This window comes from Puma concolor, chromosome B3 (assembly GCF_028749965.1).
Source record: "Puma concolor isolate L17-30 chromosome B3, mPumCon1.1.hap2, whole genome shotgun sequence".
NCBI classification, from domain to species: domain Eukaryota; kingdom Metazoa; phylum Chordata; class Mammalia; order Carnivora; family Felidae; genus Puma; species Puma concolor.
Window position 1 is genome coordinate 98,706,230 of NC_141672.1, and position 23,472 is coordinate 98,729,701.

At 37.1% G+C, this 23,472-nt stretch overlaps 1 protein-coding gene across 5 annotated transcripts in view; it reads left to right on the forward strand.

Annotated features, from left to right (window-relative positions):
* UNC13C (unc-13 homolog C) overlaps positions 1-23,472 on the forward strand; it is a 627,591-nt gene that overhangs the window by 22,590 nt on the left and 581,529 nt on the right. For all 5 annotated transcript variants that reach the window (XM_086710729.1, XM_086710726.1, XM_086710727.1 and 2 more), the window contains exon 6: positions 10,630-13,878. In XM_086710729.1, the coding sequence (XP_086566855.1) occupies positions 10,887-13,878 (2,992 nt within the window). In that variant the 5' untranslated portion in view covers positions 10,630-10,886. The remainder of the gene's footprint in view (positions 1-10,629; positions 13,879-23,472) is intronic.

The window sequence follows — 23,472 nt, forward strand, 5'->3', positions numbered from 1 at the left end:
GTGTAACTCTTTTTGTGTGCTGCGTGCTCTGAAGTAACACTAAATGGTGGAACTAAAAGAAGACCTAATTTTCAAAAAAAGTCCATTAAACCAGTGTCCACCATTCCAGGGAATTTCTTCTCATGGGCTACTTCCATTATCAAAGTACACATTATATTTATATTTGTTTATTTATACATCTTTATTGGAATAAGATTTTTCAACAGTGAAGTACACCGATAAGAATTTTACAGTTTGAAGATTTTTAAAAATAAACACACCTAGTACTCCTGTTGAGTTACAGAAAATCTCTATCATCCCCAAAGTTGTCTCCTGTCTCTTTCAAGTCCATTTTCTTTCTTCATAGGCAACAATTTTTGGATTGCTATTATCATAGGATAGTCTTGGTTGGTACTTAATATAAATTAAATAGAGTATTTACTCTTATATCTGACTTTTCTCAACTTAATGTTTTAGAGATTCATATGACATTTTGGCTCATTCTTTTTATTGCTTATTAGTGCCCCATTATTTTAATATAATGTAATTGGTGTATCCACTCTCCTGATGGGTAGTTTTCCACTGTTTGGCTTTCATTAATAAAGGTATCTTAGAAATTCTTCTATAAGTTTGGGAAAACATATCTTAATTTCTCTCAGGTAAATACTTAGGAATGCATTTCTGGGTCATAGTATAAGTATTAGGTTTAACTTTATAAGAAACTGCCACACAGTTTCTGGAGTAATTATATTACATTGTCTTCTGTAATGCATAAGAGTTCCAGTTGCTCCACATTCTTTCCAGCACTTGAAATGGCTGATCTTTTTAAATTTGAGCCATTTTTGTCTCTACAAAATAGTATCTCCTATTTTCTTTTAATTTACATTTTTCTGATGTAGAACAAATTGCATATCCTCATTGACCAATTAGAAATCATTTTGAAATGGTTGCTATTTATTAGGCCATTGTATTACTTTTAAGGATGTATTCTTGGCACTAGATGAAATTTTGGACAGATCAAAAGTAATAAAACTGAGTAAAATGAGCTAGAAATACCTAATCATCTATGACGGCTACTTGGTGAACAGATTTTTATTGAGACACTCAAGGTGCAGAGATCTTTAGATTTCATTAATTAGACATGTGGACATCTAATCAATGTACCACTTAGCATAAGACTTTTTTTTTTTTTTGCTGAAATACTTTATTGTATAGACGGTTCTTGTAGAAATACAGTAATAACTTAGAAATGTGAACTTTGCTCGTGCAGAATGTGTGATAATTACTTCTTCCAGGAAAGGATTAAACTTAAATCAAGAAGAGTATAACTCCTTTCCTCTTCTGTCTTATTAACATTATGTTGACTTCTATTCATGGTTGAGGAGATTAATGATAATAAATGAATTTATTTTATTTCCAATGAAAATTAAATAGCTACTAAATATCAGGTACCTTCATATATTGCATTAAGAAGAACGTGAGGGATTATATTACCTCACAATATGTGCTATAATATATGTAATACAGTATACTAAGATTGTGCATATACTTCAGAGAATGTATCCATTATGTCCAAATGAGCTTATGACGCAGATGGAGAAACACATTAGTTCTTTCCTGGGCCATCAGGGCGACCTCTGCAGGGAGATGTTGCTTGACCTGAATGTAGAATCCAACTACCTAAGTAAGAAATTCAAGACACTCCAGCTGTCTTCATGAGTTTTGGTTTAAATAGCATTTTGTTGGGGGTAGCAGAGGGGTGATAAGGAACAAAATGGAGATTAAAGAACCAAACAGTGCATCCCACCAAGAAATAAGATAGATGTGTTATTATCAAATTATCTCAAACATCTTGCAAACATTCCAAAGAAATCAGTCCTATCATTTGTGGTCCATACGTGAAGAACACAAAGAATTTCTGTGGTCCCAATCCCAGTTTCAGAAATGTTAAATTGTGAAAATGTATGTCTTAGAATTAATAAAATACAGTAAAACCACTGTGCATTTCTTAGCCATCCCTTTAGAATACGTAACATTTTAAAGACTTAACTTTTAACTAGGTAGGACACTACAAATTATTATCTTCTTCGTAAACCTTTAGAGCTAGTATGACTCTTACTCTACCTTGAAAAAAATATTGGCCAATTTTCATTAGTTGAAGTTAACAGAGAAGAGAGGTTATGTTACCATGGAGCTTTCTTGACTGCCCTACAGTTGGGCAAGGAGTGGGAGGGGAGAAAAGGTCTCCTCAGATGGAAATCTTATTTTTACTTAATAAAAAAATTTATTTATTTTGAGAGGGAGCACGTGTGCAAGCAGGGGAGGGGCAGAGAGAGAGAATTCCAAGCAGGCTCCACGCTATCAGAGTGGAGTCCAGTGCTGGGCTCTAACTCATTAACTGTGCGATCATGACCTGAGCTGAAACCAAGAGTCAGATGTTGAGCCGACTGAACCACCCAGTTACCCCTATTTTTCCTTATGAATGACAATAATATTTTGAGCACTTCTGATATTACAAGAACTACTGTAATTTTTATTTAGTCATTACGCACCATGAGGAAGTTGGTACCATTATCTCATTTATCAGGTGAGGAAGCTGAGGAACAGAGAGTTTAAACTCTGTTTATCGTGTTCAGCTTGTATGTAGCAGAGCTATGGTTCAGAGCAGACTGGCTTAAGCCTCCACCCTATGCTCCCCTCCTAAATTAATGAATGGTGTACACTGGAATTCAACTGGGCACCAAGTAGAATATACCTCTTCCTCAGCAAGGATGGAGGTGCTCTGACAGAACTGATGGCATTTTGCTTTGAACAATGTGGAGGAGTATGGTTTCAAATCATGCAGAAATTGTTAAATTTCTAGGATCTCTGATGTTTCTAGGATCTTGGTGTTCTTGTTTTTAAAAAGAGAGTAATATTTTACCTTGTGAGGTTCTTTGGAGCACAAAGTAATTATTTTAACATACTGAAGACCAAGTAGACATGCGCGCGTGTGTGTGTGTGTGAGGTGATTTGTCTTACAGGAGTCGGGGACCCTGCCTAGGCATTGGACGACACTAGGCTGATAATGTGTCCATCTAACCTGGTGGGACACAGATGTGAAAAACATGAGAAGTAGTAATGGCTTTTTTTCCAGAATGGGTATTCTTCCTCAATGGCCTTACTTTACACAGCGCAAATCTCTAATAGAATTCCAACATGTCGAAATTGCTCACAAGATTTCCTTTTAGAAATCTCTTTCATCAAAGGATTTCTAGTTCCCGAAAATTACAGACTTGACTATAGAGAATCAAGGTAAAAGTCAAATTATTTAGGAGTCAGATTATCATATCAGAGAACATTGGGCACAGTAGGAAGTTGCCAGCCCCTTGGATGAGATTTCTTTAGAGGAAGGCAAAACAACATAGGGAGAAAAATAAAACACTGAAGTTGAGGCAGGAGACCTGCATTTTTGTTCCATCTCTGCTGTGTGAACTTAGGTTAGTATTTTGACCTTTCTGGGTTTTCATTTCATGCTGTGCCTAATTTGAGGATTAGCACTTCTCAGACTGTATTCCCCAAGCCCTAGGATTCTGTAGAGAGGCTATATGGGCTGTAGCTGATGTGGAAGCAGCAGGTAACATGGGGCTCCAGTTGTATTCCCTTATTTCAACCCAAGGAGCTCTGCTTTACTAATTGTATCATTGGGTTTCCACATCTGCTTTTGTCTGGGAGGGGGGGAAGTATGGATTTTTTGAAGCGAAAACAAAAAAAAATGCACTTATCTCTGGGATGATAGCATTCCAAGTTGCACATTTGTAAGCCAGGATACTTATGCTCTACTATCCATGCATGTAAGTGGGCAGAAGTTGCAAAGACTAAAATAAACATAGTTTTTATCCTCAAGTGATGTGCAGCATAGCTGGGAAGAGGGCAAGGCCATGCACGAGAGAGTAAGAGAGCAAAGCTTATTGCAAGGTTCTCAGTCTCTCATCTCTGACCTACCCTTCTACTTCCCTCCTTTGGTAGAAGACTCACTCCATCCCCAAGCTTCTTTGTTGTCTCCCTCTTTGTGATATCCCTCACATGCTTTGTTTTTTAATTTTTAATGTTTGTTTATTTTTGAGAGGAGGGAGGGGCAGAGGGAGAGGGAGACACAGAATCTGAAGCAGGCTCCAGGCCCTGAGCTGTCAGCACAAGAGCCTGATGTGGGGCTCAAACTCAAGAACTGATATCATGGCCTGAGTTGAGGTTGGATGTGAACTGACTGAGCCACCCAGGCACCCCAATCTCCCTCCTATTCTTGAGGAATATTCTAATAAGCCATTTATACCAAGATACAGAATGGCTGATAAGCCTCAAAACGTAGAGTCCAAAACGAAGTCGGATGCTCAACTGACTGAGCCACCCAGGTGCCCCTAAGAACCAAAATTTTAAGTAAAGGGAATAAAGCTCTAATATAAGAAACTAGAGTAGATTCTTCTTGACAGGGAAGTTCTTCAAGCATAATACATAGGTAATTGCCTTTTTCTCTAACTTTGGTTCTGATCAGCTTTACAGTATAGTGGTGTTTATGACTAAGGACTGAAGCCAGTCAGTTTGGTTTGCAATCTATCTACATAACTTGCTAGCTGTGTGGCTTTGGGCTAGCTACTCAAGTTCCCAGTTTCTCAGTTTCTTCATCTGTAAAATGGGGGTTAATAACACTACCTCTTGCAGAGCTTACAATCAAACATTAATGTAGTAATATATACAAAGCCCTCAGGATGGAGTATGACCTAAAATAAGCATTAAAAATGGAAAACGTGTAAAAGAGCTATGTGATGAATAGTTTAGAAGAATAAAGACTGAATATCATGATTCAGGTCATAAAAATTATATGAAAAATAAAGAAGATGACCAAATAAAGAAAATTTTGTGGAAAAGATGAGTTTTGATCTATCCTTTAAATGATTGAGATCAGTAAAACTGGAGGACGTTCTAGGCAAGGTGAAGAACATGAATAAAAGAAACAATGAAAGAATACTTTAGTGCATCCATGGAACCATAAAGTGGCCTAATGTAGAGTTGGTATAGTCTGTAGTTGGAGACAAAGAAGAAAAAAATAGCATTTAAGAAAGTTTAGATGGAAATCAGCATGTGGCATGGTTTAGAATGGTGTGAAATATTACTGTAGGAGGTCAGTAAGCTATTGCTGTATTAATTGTCTGAAGTAAGAAGAATGTATGTCACTATAGTGAAGGAAGCAAGTTTTTGAGTCCAGAGACCCAAGCACCTACCTTCGCAACTCTGAGATTTACCACCTTCAAACATAAACTACAGATAATAACTTTATTAGGTTACCATGCAAATCATATGAGTTGATACACACAGAAGTACTTTGTAGGTTCCAAAGTTCTTAAAGAAGGATTAATACTAGATGTCATCATTTATTCAGAAAATAACAATGGGAGTAAGTAAAAAATATAAATGGGCTATAGTTAGGTGAAGAAATCACATATCTAATTATCAAAAATAAAGAAGACACAGGGGAGTCTGGGTGGCTCAGTCGGTTGGGTGTCTGACTTGGGCCCAGGTCATGATCTCAGGGTTTGTTGGTTCTACCCCGTGTCAGGCTTTGTGGTGACAGCTCAGAGCCTGGAGACTGCTTTGAATTCTATGTCTCCCTCTGTCTCTGCCCCTTCCTACTCAAACTCTGTCTCTCAAAAATAAACAAACATTGAAAGAAAAATTTAAAGAAGACACAATTCATTTGACTTTCATTCTTGGGAAAATAGGTCTTACTGTTTATTTTTTTTAAGATAATTTATTAGCTCAGGGTAAACCTCTTAATCACTTTATGGTTTTAACATTTTTATTGAAAAAAAATTTTGATACATAAATACCCAGTTCACCTACTTTCATGTGTTTGGTAAGAAACTAAATTGTTTATTGATCTGAAAGTGCTTTAACTTAATTCTGGTAAGGATTTAGCAATACATTACTGTTTAAAGGTTCATTAGCTCTTTTAGCCCAGTAGCGTACCTAGCTTTATAGTCATAGTAAATAGTTCTCTAACAAAATGAATTTAACATACCTGCAAAAATATTTTACTTTATATTCTACCCTAGTATTACTTTCAGAGCTTACATACTTGGAATCCAAATCTGGGGTTGGAGTCAGGTTGTGTTTCTTGTTAATTGCATGGCCTAAGTCAAATTTCCTAAAAAAAACTTGAAACTTTAGCTTTTCTTACCTGGAAAATAATAATACATATTTCACACAATCATGGAAATGAAATGAGGTAAATTTTAAAAAATTATACACATGTGGTGCTTGGCACATAGTAAGTAACAATTAAATATTCTTATTATTTTTCCATAACAACCTACTCTGGTAAGATTTTGAATTCAAGTAGTTGAGAATCCTATGATATCATGGTCTTTCCCTATCTCCTTGACCCCCTTCTCCCTTCCTCATAAATGGAACTTCTCAACCTAAGTTTCAAAACTTGTCACATTCTGTCAGCATTTTGTCCATCCAGACTCCTCTCCCTCTTTTCCCTATCTTTCTTCAGGGTGGATCTTTCTCCCTCTTCGGACAGGACATGAATGTTTGTGATAAATGACCTCTGCTCACACTGCTTGTCTTTCTCTGGATTAAGTCCAGCTCAGCCATCTTAGGCTTCTTGGATCTCTATTATTCATCTATTAACTTATGGACTTATTATTTGTCTATTCATTCATTTATATACTTACTCATATGCCCAACAAACATTATGAGTCTACTACATATCAGGCAAAATGGATATTTAAAGTTAAATAAAACACAACTTCACATCTCCAAGAGTTCACAGTTCTGGGAGAGATGCAGTTAACACATTTTACATAAATAATTGCTGTAAGAGTTACCATAACAAAGGTACATTTAAGGCCCTGTGGGAGCAGACCAGAGGAGCCACTGACTCCGAGGAGGTCAAACAGGGTGATGTTGATCCTTGCTGGGTCTGGGATATGTAGATTTTTTAGAGATGTTCATGAGACAGACATGTGGAGGTGAAGTAAAGAAGAAAGGATGGGAGGCAGAATGAACAGCATAGACAAAGCACACTGGTGAGTTAATGGTATGGTAATCAAGCAATTGTTACTACCTCATCATGAATGGGGCAAATGTGCTTGTGGTAGTGACAGGAAATATACCAGTTAAAACTGTCAGCATTTTAGGTAGGAGGATTTATATATTAGGAAAATTGGAGAGAAGAGCCAAGTTTGAGTCAGGAAGACCATATAGAATACAATGGTAATAATTCAGATGAGAAACTGTGGAGTTCAGAACTAAGGTATTACTCAAAGGATGAGATGATATATTCCATCAATGTGGACATAGGATGAACCATAGGGGAGCTAGAATGACTCCTGAGTATATGTCTCAAGGAAGTAGTAATTATGATAATAATTGAATTAATTCATGAAAACAACTAGGTTAGATGGAGTTTAATTTTGGGCAACCAGGTGAAGATATTTAAGTGGCTAAAATGAAGGCCAATTCTTTTTCTTTAAAATGAGTTTCAGGGGCGCCTGGGTGGCTCAGTCGGTTAAGCGTCCGACTTCAGCTCAGGTCACGATCTCGTGGTCCTTGAGTTCGAGCCCCGTGTCGGGCTCTGGGCTGATGGCTCAGAGCCTGGAGCCTGCTTCCGATTCTGTGTCTACCTCTCTCTCTGCCCCTCCCCTGTTCATGCTCTGTCTCTCTCTGTCTTAAAAATAAATAAACATTAAAAAAATTTTTTTTAAAATGAGTTTTAAATAAGTTCACACCTGTGAAGCCATCATCACAATCTATGCCATAAACCTATTCATCATCTCTATCCACTTTTTTTAAAATTGCATTTTGTGATATGAACACTTAATGCAGATCTACGTGTTGAGCAAAAATTGTAAGTATACAATACAGTATTAATTATTGGCACTATGCTGTATAGCTGATATCTAGGATTTATTCATCTTTCGTAACTGGAACTTTGTACCCTTAACCCAGTTCTTTTTTTTTTTTTTTTAATGTTAATTTTGAGAGACACAGATCATGAGCGGTGGAGGGGCAGAGAGAGAGAGGGAGACACAGTCTCCAAAGCAGGCTCCAGTCTCTGAGCTGTCAGCACAGAGCTTGCCACAGGGCTCAAACTCACGAACCATGAGGTATGACTTGAGCAGAAGTCAGATGCTTAACCAACTTAGCCATCCAGGTGCCCCTAGGCCAGTTCTTCAGTAAGCATTTATTGAGTGCTTATCATGTGTGCTGAATACAGGATGTTTACAATAGGACAAGTTACAGTTTTTACCCTTAAGGAAGATCTACTGAATGGAGAAAGAAATAAGACTGTAATACAGAAGAGTTCTAATTGCCTATGAACTGGGTTGTGGGTGTGTGGCAGAGAGAGTGAAACACTCAGTTTGGGACACTGGCGAGGTCTTCACAGGACAAATGATTGTGGACTTTATAATTTTTACAGACAGGGTGGGCAAGATACTAGTGATATGTTAGGTAGAGAATAGAAAAGTTACTAAGGTGTGAAAGATCATAGAGCCCTTAGTGAATACAAAGTCACTTTATGTGGTCGGAATATAGAGCAAGTAGGTATGTAGGTACAACAGTGGACGCATGCCCTTGGGTTCGTGTTTTTTGAGGCATGGCTTCAATTCAGGTTGAATTTTCCTGATTAAAAATTTTCCAACAATTATTGCCTAGAACAATAGTTCCGAACAAATAATGCAGGTCAGGAAATGTATAATGATTTCATGAAATGTCAGAAGCATTAACAAAATTGTTGCTTTCATTTAAACAAAGAGTAAGCACTTTTTTGAGGTATGATAGACTCAGGATCATGAGTTGAATGCTGATTAGAGTAGTTTATTCTATGAAAGTTAGTTTTAAAATAATTTACCTACCCTACTGCCAATTGCCAAAGTCTTCTCTCCACAAGAAAAGTTTGTCAAGGGGTACAAAAAGTATTTTCTTTTTAAATTTTAATTTAGTAGTCAATTTCTTGACACTTACAGAAGTGGAAAGCAGGTCCTGGCTTATAATTATGAATGAATACCAAACTGGTTCAGACAAGAGGAATTAGACTCTTAATAGTTTATGAGACCCAGAAGACAAGGACTTCTTTAGAATCTCTCTCCTCCATCGTTATGCTTCCCATTCTCATTTACATTGCCTTGCTTCTTCTTGTGAAGCTTGTCTCCTGGCCAGAGCATTTTTCCCTTCACGTCCCTGCAGAATGTCAGTGAGGTAAAAATGGAAGATTTCTAAGGAGAGGGAGCTGATAGCCAGCCAGCTCCTAGAACAATATGCAGTTGGTGATGTATTCTTTAAAGAATTACATAGATTATTTGTCCACTCAAATATGTAGTTCAATGTTAGGAAAGGCTTTTTGGCTGTTACCAGTATTTTTGTGGTTTCTTTCAGCTGTAAAATAGTTAAGCTCAATTCCACAAAATTTTGTTTAGAACCTACCGCATACAAGGTATGGTACTATTGAACCAGGAAAATTAATGTAAACTTTTTCTCTCTTTTCTCTTACTTCATGTAATTCATGAAATTAATCATCGTAAATATTAGTTACTGGTGTGGTCATTTGCATTATAAAGTATCAACTCATTGGATGAGTTCTACCTAACCAATTTTTGATTCTCAGTAGGTAACTTTTATTTGTGACACAATTTCCTTTTGTAATTTGGTACTCTATCTCCAGTCAGAGTTCTGCCCTGGGGATGGGTTCCCTGCCATTTGCCACAAGGCTGTACCAGTTGATTGGGATGGCTCAACTCTTTCAAGTCATGTCCTCTCAAAACTTGGATATATTAAATCCAAGCATGTTTTCAAATATGTTTCTCTTGGTATTTATTTCATTATATGAAATATTTCTCACTTGGATGACTTTATTATTTAAGAAATTCCCACTCTATCTAGAAAAGTAAAACGTTATTTGAACAAGAAAAGGGCTTACACATATGAATAATATGAATTTGATGAGTTTTAAATGTCTAGATTGGAGGAAAATTTAAATTTAAATGCTGAGGTTTGTGTAAACGGAATTTTAGAAAAGGAAACAGTGGAAATGATAATATGTCGTTAATATAGCTTTTTAAATTGGCCTATAATCTTACACAGCCTTTTCTAAATAGCCATTATTACCTTTTATTACTGTGTGAGTTGTGTCCCCTAATTAATGATTTAAAAAGAAAAATATAACTTTAATGTAGTTATTGGTACCAATTTGCTTTATAGTTATTTTAAAAATAACTCTGTACTGAAATTCACATACTCCTCTGCTCCCCTCAGCAATGTTTCATACATTGTGTATCTTGACTACTTCAGAAATATGTTAGAAATGGGATTAATCTAGGGGCGCCTGGGTGGCGCAGTCGGTTAAGCGTCCGGCTTCAGCCAGGTCACGATCTCGCGGTCCGTGAGTTCGAGCCCCGCGTCAGGCTCTGGGCTGATGGCTCAGAGCCTGGAGCCTGTTTCCGATTCTATGTCTCCCTCTCTCTGCCCCTCCCCCGTTCATGCTCTGTCTCTCTCTGTCCCAAAAATAAATAAACGTTGAAAAAAAATTTAAAAAAAAAAAAAAAAAAAAGAAATGGGATTAATCTAGAATTGAATTCTGATAATCATTTCAACATTTCTTTCTTTTAGACACTATATGAAGTTATGTGGAAATGAGAGAGATTCATGAAACCCCTTCTCCGGGAGAGAATATCTTTCATAAATGGAGCTTTGCTTATGGTTGTCACAGGACATTGACACTGCAGCAGAACCATGGCTGCCATTCTTGGTAGTTTCAGTAATTCACAAAACATCTGAACAGAGATGCTTGCCTTGGATTTACAGATTTTCATCCTGATACTTTGTTTACTACTTTGGGGCAGGAAAACTTGCACTAATTGCTCTCCATGGTGGCTAATCTTTTCAAGAGCCTGATTTTACCTTACATACATAAGCTTTGCAAAGGAATGTTTACAAAGAAACTGGGAAATACAACCAAAAAAAAAGAGAATCGTCAGCACAAAAAGGATCAAGACTTTCCTACTGCTGGCCAGACCAAAACCCCTAAATTTTCTAATACCTTAAAAAGCACTGTAAAGAAGATTGCGAAGTGTTCATCTACTCGCAACTTATCCACTGAAGAAGACGAGACTAATAAAGAATTTTCCCTGTCACCAACATTCAGTTACCGAGTAGCTATCGCCAATGGCCTACAAAAGAATATTAATGTAACTAACAGTGATAATGAGGATCTGCTTCAAGAGTTATCTTCAATTGAGAGTTCCTATTCAGAATCACTCAATGAACTAAGGAGTAGTACAGAAAACCAGGCACAGTCAACACACACAATGCCAGTTAGACGCAATAGAAAGAGTTCAAGCAGCCTGGCCCCCTCTGAGGGCAGTTCTGATGGAGAACGCACTTTACATAGCTTAAAGCTAGGAGCTTTACGCAAACTGAGAAAATGGAAAAAGAGTCAGGAATGTGTTTCATCAGATTCAGAGTTGAGCACAATGAAGAAAACCTGGGGAATAAGAAGTAAATCTTTGGACAGAACTGCACGAAACCCAAAGACAAATGCCCTCGAGCCAGGATTCAGTTCCTCTGGCTGCATTAGCCAAACACATGATGTCATGGAAATGATCTTTAAGGAACTTCAGGGGATAAGTCAGATCGAAACGGAACTCTCTGAACTACGAGGGCATGTCAATGCTCTCAAGCATTCTATAGATGAGATCTCCAGCAGTGTGGAGGTTGTACAAAGTGAAATTGAGCAGCTACGTACAGGGTTTGTCCAATCTCGGAGGGAAACCAGAGACATTCATGATTATATTAAACATTTAGGTCATATGGGTAGCAAGGCAAGCCTGAGGTTTCTAAATGTGCCTGAAGAAAGATTTGAATACATTGAAAGTGTGGTGTATCAAATTCTAGTAGATAAAATGGGCTTTTCAGATGTACCAAATGCAATTAAAATTGAATTTGCTCAAAGGATAGGACACCAGAGGGACTGCCCAAATGCAAAGCCTCGACCCATACTCGTGTACTTTGAAACCCCTCAGCAAAGAGATTCTGTATTAAAAAAATCATACAAACTCAAAGGAACAGGCATTGGAATCTCAACAGATATTCTTACTCATGACATAAGAGAAAGAAAAGAAAGAGGGATACCATCCTCCCAGACATATGAAAGCATGGATATAAAGCTGTCTACTCCAGAGCCCAAAAGCAAGAAGAATAATTGGCAGTCACCTGATGACAGTGATGGAGAGCTGGAATCTGACCTCAATAGAAATAGTTACGCTGTGCTTTCCAAGTCAGAGTTTCCAACAAAAGGAAGTACTTCCAAGTCAAGTTCAAAATCACACAATTCAAGAGCCAAGAATAAAACTGCTAGTGGCAGCAGAATTTCAAGTAAGTCTGATTATGATAAAATTTCCTCACAATTGCCAGAATCAGATAATTTGGAAAAACAAACTACAACCCATTATGCAGATGCTACACCCCTCTGGCATTCACAGAGTGATTTTTTCACTGCTAAACTTAGTCGTTCTGAATCAGATTTTTCCAAGTTGTGTCAATCTTACTCAGAGGATTTTTCAGAAAATCAGTTTTTCACTAGAACTAACGGAAGCTCCCTCCTGTCATCTTCAGACCGAGAACTTTGGCAGAGGAAGCAGGAGGGCACAGCCACCTTGTATGACAGTCCTCAGAATCAACATTTGAAAGGGGCACTTCAGGGTGTCCAAGGGCAGAGTGAAATTGAGAACACAGAAACTGTGGATAGTGGAATGAGTAATGGTATGGTATGTGCATCTGCGGACAGAAGTCATTACAGTGATTCTCAGCTCTCTTTACATGAGGATCTTTGTCCGTGGAAGGAATGGAATCAAGTAGAGCAAGGCACTGATTTAGGTTTAGATTCATCCACCCAGGAAGCTTTTGACTATGACACAAACAGTCTATCTGATCAACAACTAGATGTTTACAATAAAGACCTAGAAGACTTGGGAAAGGGCCACAGTGACTTTCAGGATGACTCTGAGAGCTATGATTTAACCCAAGATGACAATTCATCTCCATGCCCTGGGTTGGATAATGAACCACAAGGCCAATGGGTTGGCCAATATGATTCTTACCAGGAAGCAAATTCTAATGATCTGTACCAAAATCAAAACCAATTGTCCATGATGTATCGAAGTCAAAGTGAATTGCAAAGCGATGATTCAGAGGATGCCCCACCCAAATCTTGGCATAGTCGATTAAGTATTGACCTTTCTGATAAGTCTTTCAGTTTCCCAAAATTTGGATCTACATTACAGAGAGCTAAATCAGCACTGGAAGTGGTATGGAACAAAAGCACACAGAGTCTCAGTGGGTATGAAGATAGTGGCTCTTCCTTAATGGGGAGATTTCGGACATTATCCCAATCAACTGCAAATGAGTCAAGTACCACCCTTGATTCTGATGTCTACACAGAGCCTTTTTACTACAAAGCAGAGGATGAGGAGGACTATAGTGAACCAGTGGCTGATAATGAGACAGATTATGTTGAAGTGATGGAGCAAGTCCTTGCAAAGCTAGAAAACAGGACTAGTATGACTGAAACAGATGAACAAATGCAGGTATACGATCATCCTTCATATGAAACACCTTATGAAACCCCACAAGATGAGGGTTATGACGTGCAGGCAGATGATATGGTTAGTGAAGGAGGATTGGAGACATTAAATGAAACATCAGCTGAAATGGAAATAAAAGAAGATGAAAACCAAAACATCCCTGAACAGCCCATGGAAATCATAAAGCCAAAGAGAATTCGTCCTTCTTTCAAAGAAGCAGCTTTAAAAGCCTATAAGAAACAAATGGCAGAATTAGAAGAGAAGATCCTGGCTGGAGGTACTCATGTTTACATGCTACATTTTGAGCTAGTTGTATTTTAACGTTGGGTGGTGCTTCTTTAGAGTATGTTCTGTATTTACTCTTGGGAGAAAGAATGTATTTGCAAGAAATTTGCATGTTTATTCTGAGAAGGGTATTAGTTTACTCTGCTCCCCCCACAAGTTGGGCTTGATGATTTAAAATCAGGGTGTTTTCAAATAGGTCATACTAAAATGAGCCCAGATTTCTCTGCTAGGGTTAGGAACAAACCCCATTTCATATTAACTAACTTTGTGGCATCAGTCATCAAAAGGAAAAAAAAAAGGGGGGGGGGCAAGTGAAATCGAACAGCAACCCGGAATTACTTTTTGGTTCTATTAGGTTTACAAGGATGAAGAGAATGCTATAATTTTAAAGAATTAGGAACCATAGATTCCAGTTTTACCCCTCCCATCAAATCTATACTTTGAAGCCTGCCATAAGGGGGAGGTGGATATGCATAGCCAACCCTAGCCAGTCCCATGGAGGACCATTGCCTCCATCACTGCTTACTGATGAAGCTGAGGGAGTACAGTATAGCCAAAACCCTAGGCCATGACTGAATGGTCACAAAGCACTCTTTGAAGAGGAGTCAGTAATGAGTCAAGTTCTCTCCTAAAGAGAAGTCTCTTCCCCCCTTATGATATTGAAAAGAGCTATTCTTATAAAATTCTCATTTAAGAATTTTACTTGATTTTTCCGAGGGAACAATTTTGGTTCATCCACTTTTGAAAACTAGCCACTTGTAAATAGGTGTTTTTGACTTTTTATTTTCTACCAAACTTCACCTGCACTTACCCCAATCTCTTAGCATTTATGTTATTTCCATGCTTATCACTTTTATCTTTAGGGTAGTTTGATATTATCTCAGTTGTAATGAATTTTATATTGTTAAAGTTCTCCTTATTTATGGCATTGTAGTCTTTAATGTATTTACATAACATTTCTTAAAGGTATATATTAAGATGATCAGCTGTCCTTGCCATTATGAAATAATATAACAATTTCCTCAGCCAGTAGCTGATGACAGCATCTTTGTCTTGAACAAATTTGTTGTTAGACATTCCTTAAAACTGGTGATTTTCTTGTTGATAGGGATAGATTGTTGAATAGTCAGATACCTTTATTGTTAAACTGTTTCAGGCCCTAAGGCAATCGAAATAACAATTAGGATTATGTAACTTATTTAAAGAACAACATGAGTTAAAGGGATCTTGGGTGCCTTGGCTGTGACTTTGTTGTTTTCAGGAGGCAGTTCTCAACTATATTTAAAGCCAACGTGAATGTGCAGAGTAATCAAAATTTTATGAAATAATAATTCATACTGGAATAATAACTATCTTATTTAAGAGTGATGTTTAATATTTAGATATCCTTATTACTGAAACTCAGTTAATAGTTTCTTGGGATAAAGGCCAACATGTGGATTCAGGTAAGTCTACTTAAGGGCATCTTAAGACTAACCAGAGTGCTTGAGTATGTGTCTATTGTGATTTAATAGATGTTTTAATGCCAGGTGGTTAAAGTATCTGAAATGTTAGGCAATATTATAAAAATTCCAAAACTATAAATTTCAAAAAGTTGATCGCCATTAACTTTTAAAAATTCCAAGTTAGCTTATGTTTTCACGCATATGTGGATCTTCAGAAAATTAACAGAAGACCATGGGGGAGGGGGAGGGGAAGGGGAAAAAAAAGTTACAGAGAGGGAGGGAGACAAACCATAAGAGACTCTTGGATACTGAGAACAAACTGAAGGTTGATGCAGGGTGGGGGAGAGGGGAAAGTGGGTGATGGGCATCGAGGAGGGCACTTGTTAGGATGAACACTGGGTGTTGTATAGAAACCAATTTGACCATAAATTATATTAAAAACAAAAAATTCCAAAGTAGCAAATATCTACAAAGTAGATTGTTAGGAGTATTGACCCTTCAAGTAGTTAACAACCTTAATAGTCCAGTGGCACTTTTCCTTAGAGAACAGAAATATACTTAGTTAACTGCACATCACCAATTTAAGAATCTGAAAATAGGTAAAACAATGTTGTGCCATATACCTGATATCTTGGGCCTCGCTATAGAGCACCTAGACCCCTCCGCCATCTTGGAGTTTGACATGTTATCCTTGAGCTAGCTTTGAATGGAATCTGTTGGGTATCATTTATCCTGAAGGAAATCAGACACACATCTTTAAGATGCGCTCTGGTTGCTTGAAAGGCACCAGATTGACTACCCAGGAGGCTGCAGTAGCCTAGATTTTAAAGGCCATCTTTTCTTCCTTTGGCAGCAGTCAGGCAGTTGTCTCCCTCCTGTGCCACCAATATGCCTCAGGAGGAAGGACAGCCAAAGAAGGGCATTTTTCAGGCCCCTTGACTGCTCAGAGCATTCCAGTGAGGTGCCAATTGTCGTGATGGATTTTGTGCCCATGGCCATCTGCTTACTGGGCTTTGGGCAGATGCCAATAGATTTTTCTCTCCGTGACTACCATGGAGAGGCTCTCCATCATTAGGTAGCAGAGCTGTTTTTTTTTTTTTTTTTTCTTTTTCCATTACTAATCTGCCAAGATTAGACTGTAGAGTTCTTGCTATAAAACTCCATAGGATGCTGTTGCCCTGATAGAGCTTTATGGAATTAGAAGTTCATAAATTTAATTGATTTCAACTTCTGTCCTCAGGGTCCTGGTAAAGAGGAATTTTAAAGACCCCAATGTTTATATGCACGGATATTTGGTCATAGTGTTTTTGAGAACTTTCACCTTGAATAGTGTGCCAGTGGGGAAAGGATTTTGTAATGTGTGTAGCCAAAAACTCGATGAGGTCATATTCTTCCCTTGTTGCTGAACCCTGCTGAGTGGTACCTTTTGTGTAGCTGGCCTGAACCCCACACCATGGTAGTGACTCTTGGATCCCTTACTTCCAGTCCTGCTGGAATTAACTATTGTCTCCTCTGAATTCTCAGATACCTGCCTTTTATGGCACTAGCTTCTACCTTACATACTGACAGTTTCTCATTTTCTCTTCTAAATTGTCTTCTAAAGGTGAGAGGTTTGTTGTTTTCATTCTTTCATTTGCACTGTGCCTAGACCAATGCTTTATATGGAGTAGTCACTGAGTTAATATGTGTTGGATGAATGCTGAATCAAGGGGAACAGTATACTAAATAGAAAGCACAACAAGTTTCAAAGTCAAATCCAAAGTGTGGCCCATAAGACTATGACTTTATGTTTTGAGAGTTTAGAAGTATGGTTTGAAATAAAAGCTTGTTATTACTATTTAAAATTTATTTAAAAGTTCTTACATTTAAAAAATTATAAATTTGGGTATAGTTGATACATGATGTTACATTAGTTTCAGGTGTTCAACATAGTAATTTGACAAGTTTATACATTATACTGTGCTCACCCAAAGTGTAGCTACCATCTGTCACCATACAATGTTATTATGGTACCGTTGACTATATCCCCTATGTTGTACCTTTTATTCCCATAACTTATTCATTCCATAACTTGAAGCTAGTATCTCCCATTCCCCTTTACCCAATTTGTCTATTCCCCCAACTCCCTCCCTCTGGCAAGCATCAGTTTGTTGTCTGTATTTATAGGTCTGATTCTGTTTTTTATTTGTTCATTTATTCATTTATTTATATTTGTTAGATTCCACTAATGAGTGGAATTGTATGGTATTTATCTTTCTTAGTCTGACTTATTTCATTTAGCATAATACCCTCTAGGTCCATCTATGTTGTCACAAATGGCAAGAAGTCATCCTTTTTATGGCTGTGTAGTATTCCTGTATACTGTGTGTGAGTGTGTGTCCCCCCACATACTCCCCCCACCCACACCCCACATCTTCCCTATCTCTTCATCAGTTGTATTGTTTCTATAACTTGACTATTATCAATAATGCTGCAGTAAGCATAGGAGTGCATATATCTTTTTGAATTAGTAAAAGCTTATTATTGAGTACTAGTACATACTAGATACTTTCCAGGCAGTTTATTTGTTTATTTTTATTTCTTACAACACCACTAGGAATTATTCTGTTATGATTCTGTTTTACAGGTAAGGAAACTGAGATGGTGAAAACCTGCATAACTTACTCAATGTCATACAGATAGTAAGAGGAGGGTCCAGAGTTAAATAGATGGTTATTTTGATTATTTAGAGCAGCCATATGCTAACTCACTTCAGAGATTAGGTATTCATGTTTTAAGGTGGAAAAACATGATCAAAAAGGAAGGACAGCATTAGTCACAGTTTTATTACAACTAAAGGATTTTCATTAAAAAACAGTAATAATGTGAAAGGCACTGAGGTTTTGATATAAAATAGTTCATTCTTAGTTTTTCTGTTACAAGTCCTTGGTACATCGTATAAATCAAGGCTTGTAGAGCCCAATAAATACTGCACGACAGCACCTTGAGGGATGATTTATTTGAAGTCTGAGTACACTTGACGTGGAATTAGAGTCTAACATCAGTTGGAAGTAAATTTTTTTAGCAGAACAAAAATCTCATTTTGTTTTGAAATGCCATTCCCAGGCTGTGTGTAGATTCTGAAAGAGACTGTGACATCTGTGATTAGCATAATTAATGATATTTTTACCATGGTGTGCATTTTGTTTTCTAATAGCTATCGAGTTTTGTGGAAATATTTTGGCTTCCAACAAAGATATGCAGTTGAATGTAAAATATTTTCCTAAGATTGAGACTTTATTACATTGGACGGGTGGTTCCCAACCTGGCTGGTTGTTAGAATCATCTGGGGAGCTTTTGTAGTACTTTTGTTCCCAACAAGTGTTGTACAATTATAAATTTTTAGGATTATGTCATAAACGTTTGATTTTGTGGTTCTGTATTTGGGACCATGGATATTTATCCAAAATTGTATGTGTTAATGATGAATTATATGTGCACTTTTAAATAAAACTCACACACACACACACACACACACACACACATAAAATCATAATAAAAGAAAATCCAGAAAATCCCAAGGTTTAAAGTAAAATTAACATCTCCTTCTATTCTTCAGAGAAAGATGATTTGTTTGACACTCTATAAACATATATATACCTCCTTTATTTTTAAATTTAACATAAATGATATTACATGTCATATACGCATGTTCTGCATCTTGCTATTGTCATATATATATTTGAAAGATGTTCCATATGGTTCCACCATAGTTCTACAAATGGTGGAGAATGCATAGAATATAAATTTACTTAAGTTTCTTTTTCTTTCAATCAAAAGGACATTTTTAGAATTCTGTATATTTTAACATGATGAAATAGGCATGATCAAAATAGGCAAGAATAAAAACATGACTTTTTCCCCTTTAGGTCAATCACATTTGTGAGAAGGCTAGTTATTCTTTCTATGATGATGTAACCTATACATCTCCAAGATTAAATCTCTGGAATTGACTTAAATTCTGGGATTAATGTTTAAGAAGAATAATATTTCAACTACGTTTTGGGGCTTTTCTGGCCCAAATCTATCAAGAGATACTTCTCAAACTTTAGAGTCCAGGCCAGGAGGGATGGGATGTGCCTTTTTAATATACTCCCTAAGTGCTTCTGATGTAGGTGATCATCAGAACACATTTAAAGAGTACTGTGTAGCAAACATTTCACCTACCCATTTATTTAGAGTTGTTTTCTCTCTTCTTTTTTTTTAAATTAGAACAGATAGAATCAGTCTAAGGAAATACAGGTATACTTTTCTTAACTTAAAAACAAATACAGAATTATTTCCTAGTTCTCCAGAGCAGTAGGTTATCACATTTATGGAAAGATTTTGGTAATATCTACTCATTAAAGCATAGGCAAGAAACAGATATATTCCTTGAAAGGTGTATGTAAACTGAAAATTTTAGAAAGTAGCTATTTGAAAAATTCTAGGAGATTTTGCCATAGAAAATATTCAGCGAATCACCCATCATCCTACATATCCCACATTTTATTTTTTTTTGTTTGTTTTTACATTTTACTGTTTTTGCATGTTTGAGACTTGAGGAGGAGGAGGAGGAGGAGGAGGTGGAGGAGGAGGAGGAGGAGGAGTAGAAGTAGTAGAAGATCTTTCCTTAAAGTAAGTATAGCAGTACTGGTCATGGTAGAAGGCAACCCATGTATAAAATGTTCCATTAAAATGCAATGTATAGTAATAAACTTGTGGTTTAGTATGGTTTGATTTTTAATATTCTAGAATTACCTATAATACAAAGGGATTGTTTTGAGTTTTGAAACAGAAGATCTAGAAAGAATATCTGTGAAGAGTGAAGTGGCCAAGGTCCCCTAGGGGGAGCAGAAACAGCTGGCATCTTTACTTCTTGCTACACATAAAGTCCAAATGCACAGGTACAGATGTCCTTCTAGGATACAGGACTGGAAGTCAAAGGGAGTTCCCTTTGAGTAGGGAGACAAGTAATGGTGGTATATTATGAGGAGATTAGGTCAAAGTGGAGCCAAAGGTTTCCTTTTCTTTTGGTTTTCTTTCTTTGTTCCTTTTCTTATTTGTTTAGTTTTTGGTTTCATTTTGTTTTTGTTTTTGTTGTTTAAGTGAAGCCAAGTTTTAAAATATACTCTGGTGTGAGGTAGAACTAAGAGAAAGACTTAAGAAGTCAATACATATTTAATACTTTCCTATCATATTTGGTTCTAGATATTTTAAGATGTTCAATTCTTGCTATAAACTTGGGATGATTTTCTATTTATTAACATATAATTTATATATATAATCTCTGTGATTGATTGATTTTTGTAATCTCTGCATTTTAAAAATGAGATGGCTGAGTCTCGGAGAAGCAAAAGTGAGTCTAGGTCATACAGCTATAATAAGAGTATTGATGTAATGTGATGTTCATCTGACAAAATCCGAAGACTGATGCTATTTCTGTGACGTCCTATTGCAACTGTCTTATCATGAAAGGGCATGGCTCATGTGCTTCATGGTCAGCCAGTTTTGTGTTAGCTGCTGTAGTAGTGATCTCTTTTAACAAAAAAAATGAGTAATAATGATTTGGGCTAAGAGATACATCACCTTTTTAGGAAGTTGAGATAATCTGGAAGGGTGACACTTGTCACATTGAAAAAAGTTATAAGGGGGGCGCCTGGGTGGCGCAGTCGGTTAAGCGTCCGACTTCAGCCAGGTCACGATCTCGCGGTCCGTGAGTTCGAGCCCCGCGTCGGGCTCTGGGCTGATGGCTCAGAGCCTGGAGCCTGTTTCCGAATCTGTGTCTCCCTCTCTCTCTGCCCCTCCCCTCTTCATGCTCTGTCTCTCTCTGTCCCAAAAATAAATAAACGTTGAAAAAAAAAAAAAAAAAAAGAAAAAAGTTATAAGGGATAAAGAGTTGTTAATAACAGTAGTTTTTGAGGAATTAAAGCCTTCTATAGAAGGCAGGAAAGAAATTCACAAAGATATACAAAGGCCCTCTTAAAAATAAAAATGTAGAGTTCAAATTGTTTATTTATAATTATTAATGGCTCCCAAACTAAAGTACTTTGTAGAAAAGCTAAAAATGGAACACATTTTTCAAGAAAATATTTACTGCCAATGAAACGTGATACTTTCCAGATTGTACTGGGGGTGTTGCTTCAAAGACTGCAGTACAAATTTCCAAATTCCAGAGATTCAAGAGTTTTTTGTCAAATTCTCAGATAAATAGGTTTCTTTTTTGGTTCTACTAATGTCATTGTTCATGTTCTTCATGTAAGTTCAGAACAAGATTCTATAGAAATTATGACTCACTTGAGAATTTTCTTCTTGGAATAAAGCTCTGAACTCTGACATAAGACAGAGAAAAGTATAGCTTAATCAGTTGTTATTGATTATATTAAAATGGGAGATACTAGGACCTGGGACAGTTATACCCAATGGGGTAATTCTGGATGTGAGATAAAACTCAGCAAGTGAAGTTAGAAAGTCCAGTGTAGAAGAGAAAATCTTCCATCTGGAGATAATATTTTGGACTATGGATAACTATTAAACCATCTGGGAGTCTAGCTCTGGGTGTCAACTGAGTGAATAGAGAAGAGTTGGGCACAAAGAGTATTGAGGACTGAGCTGGGCTGGAAGTTGTTTTCGCTGGTAGGGCCTTGGTTACTTGGTTAGGAACTAAGGAAGGCTCTAAACATCCCAGAGTGGGAGCTGGTAAGAGAAAAGCAAATCCCAGAGGGATTGATATACTAGCAAGTTATCAGGAGGTGACCTAGTTACCTGAACTAGGGTCCAAAGTCAGGAATGAGTCTCTAAAACAGATAAAAAAGTCAAATTGTTCCACTAGCATCCAGAAACTGAGTCTCCTTAAGGGCAGAATGATTTGATGCTGAGGCGCAGGTTGCTGGGATGCCCTGACCCCAAATAGGACTATTCCTCATATTTAAGATATTAACTTAGGTTGCCTCCATAGACTACAAGACCAGATAGAACTGAATGCAGTAATTAACTTCTTTAGTATGTCTTATTTCAATTTAGAAGTATGCTGCTGCTTGTCCTTTTTATTTTTTAAAGTGTAGTTATTTATTGTGAGACAGAGCAGGGGGGAGGGGGAGAGAGAGGATCCCAAGCAGGTGTTGCGCTGTGACTGTGCAGCCTGATGCAAAGCTCGAACTCACAAACCGTGAAATCGTGATCCTTGCTGAAACCAACTCAGATGCTTAACCAACTGAGCCACCCAGGCTCTCCCCATCCTTCTTTTTAAAGGTAAATATGTTATGGAATCTTGTCAAGTACACCATTCATCAAACTTCGTTCATCCGGCTCTCAACTAGTCACCCAAATAAAAGAAATCTTCAGAGGCTAAAGTGGCTACCATTCAGCAGATTCAAACAACTGTGATAGGACTCTTTTGGCAATCCCAAAGGGTCCTAAAATTAAAGTGAGAAATGCCATTTTATTTTTATTTAGAATAAATGCATGTCCCTACTCATTCCAACAATCCTCATTGCTCTCAACTTATCCCTCACTTTTACCCCAGTTCAACAATGGTAACATTTAAAAAGGATGGTACTTATTTTGACAGAAGCACATATATTAATTTTCTTAAGAACTCTATAAGGTGGGTAGCTTAATATTGTATAACATTTGTTGAGTATTTTTTGGTTGCTAGACACTATTCTAAATATATTACACTATATTTACATAATCCTCCAAATAACCCTATTAGATGAGTACTATTATCTCTATTTTATAAATGAGAAACAAAGATAGGGTAACTTAATTAAGGGGAGAAACTACTTTAAAAAGTGGCAGAACCAAGATTTAGAATTAGGTGTTTCTCTTCTAGATTCTATGTGCCTAACTACTACAGTGTAGTTGAGGACTTTGGAAATTAAATGTTGGTATTCAACTTTACACGATGGAGACCTGATAAGGCAAGATGTCGATTTACCTGACAGCACTGATTTGTCAGCAGACCTATAATTACAAACTGTTCTCTCAAACCATAGGCAAGCATTCAAGCTATCATATCATTCTCCCATTTTACATAATGTTATTACAGGCAACATGATTATCCAGGTGTTATTTCTGTGTAACTTGTGATAAAAGAAATTGTTGATGGCATGTAATAGTGG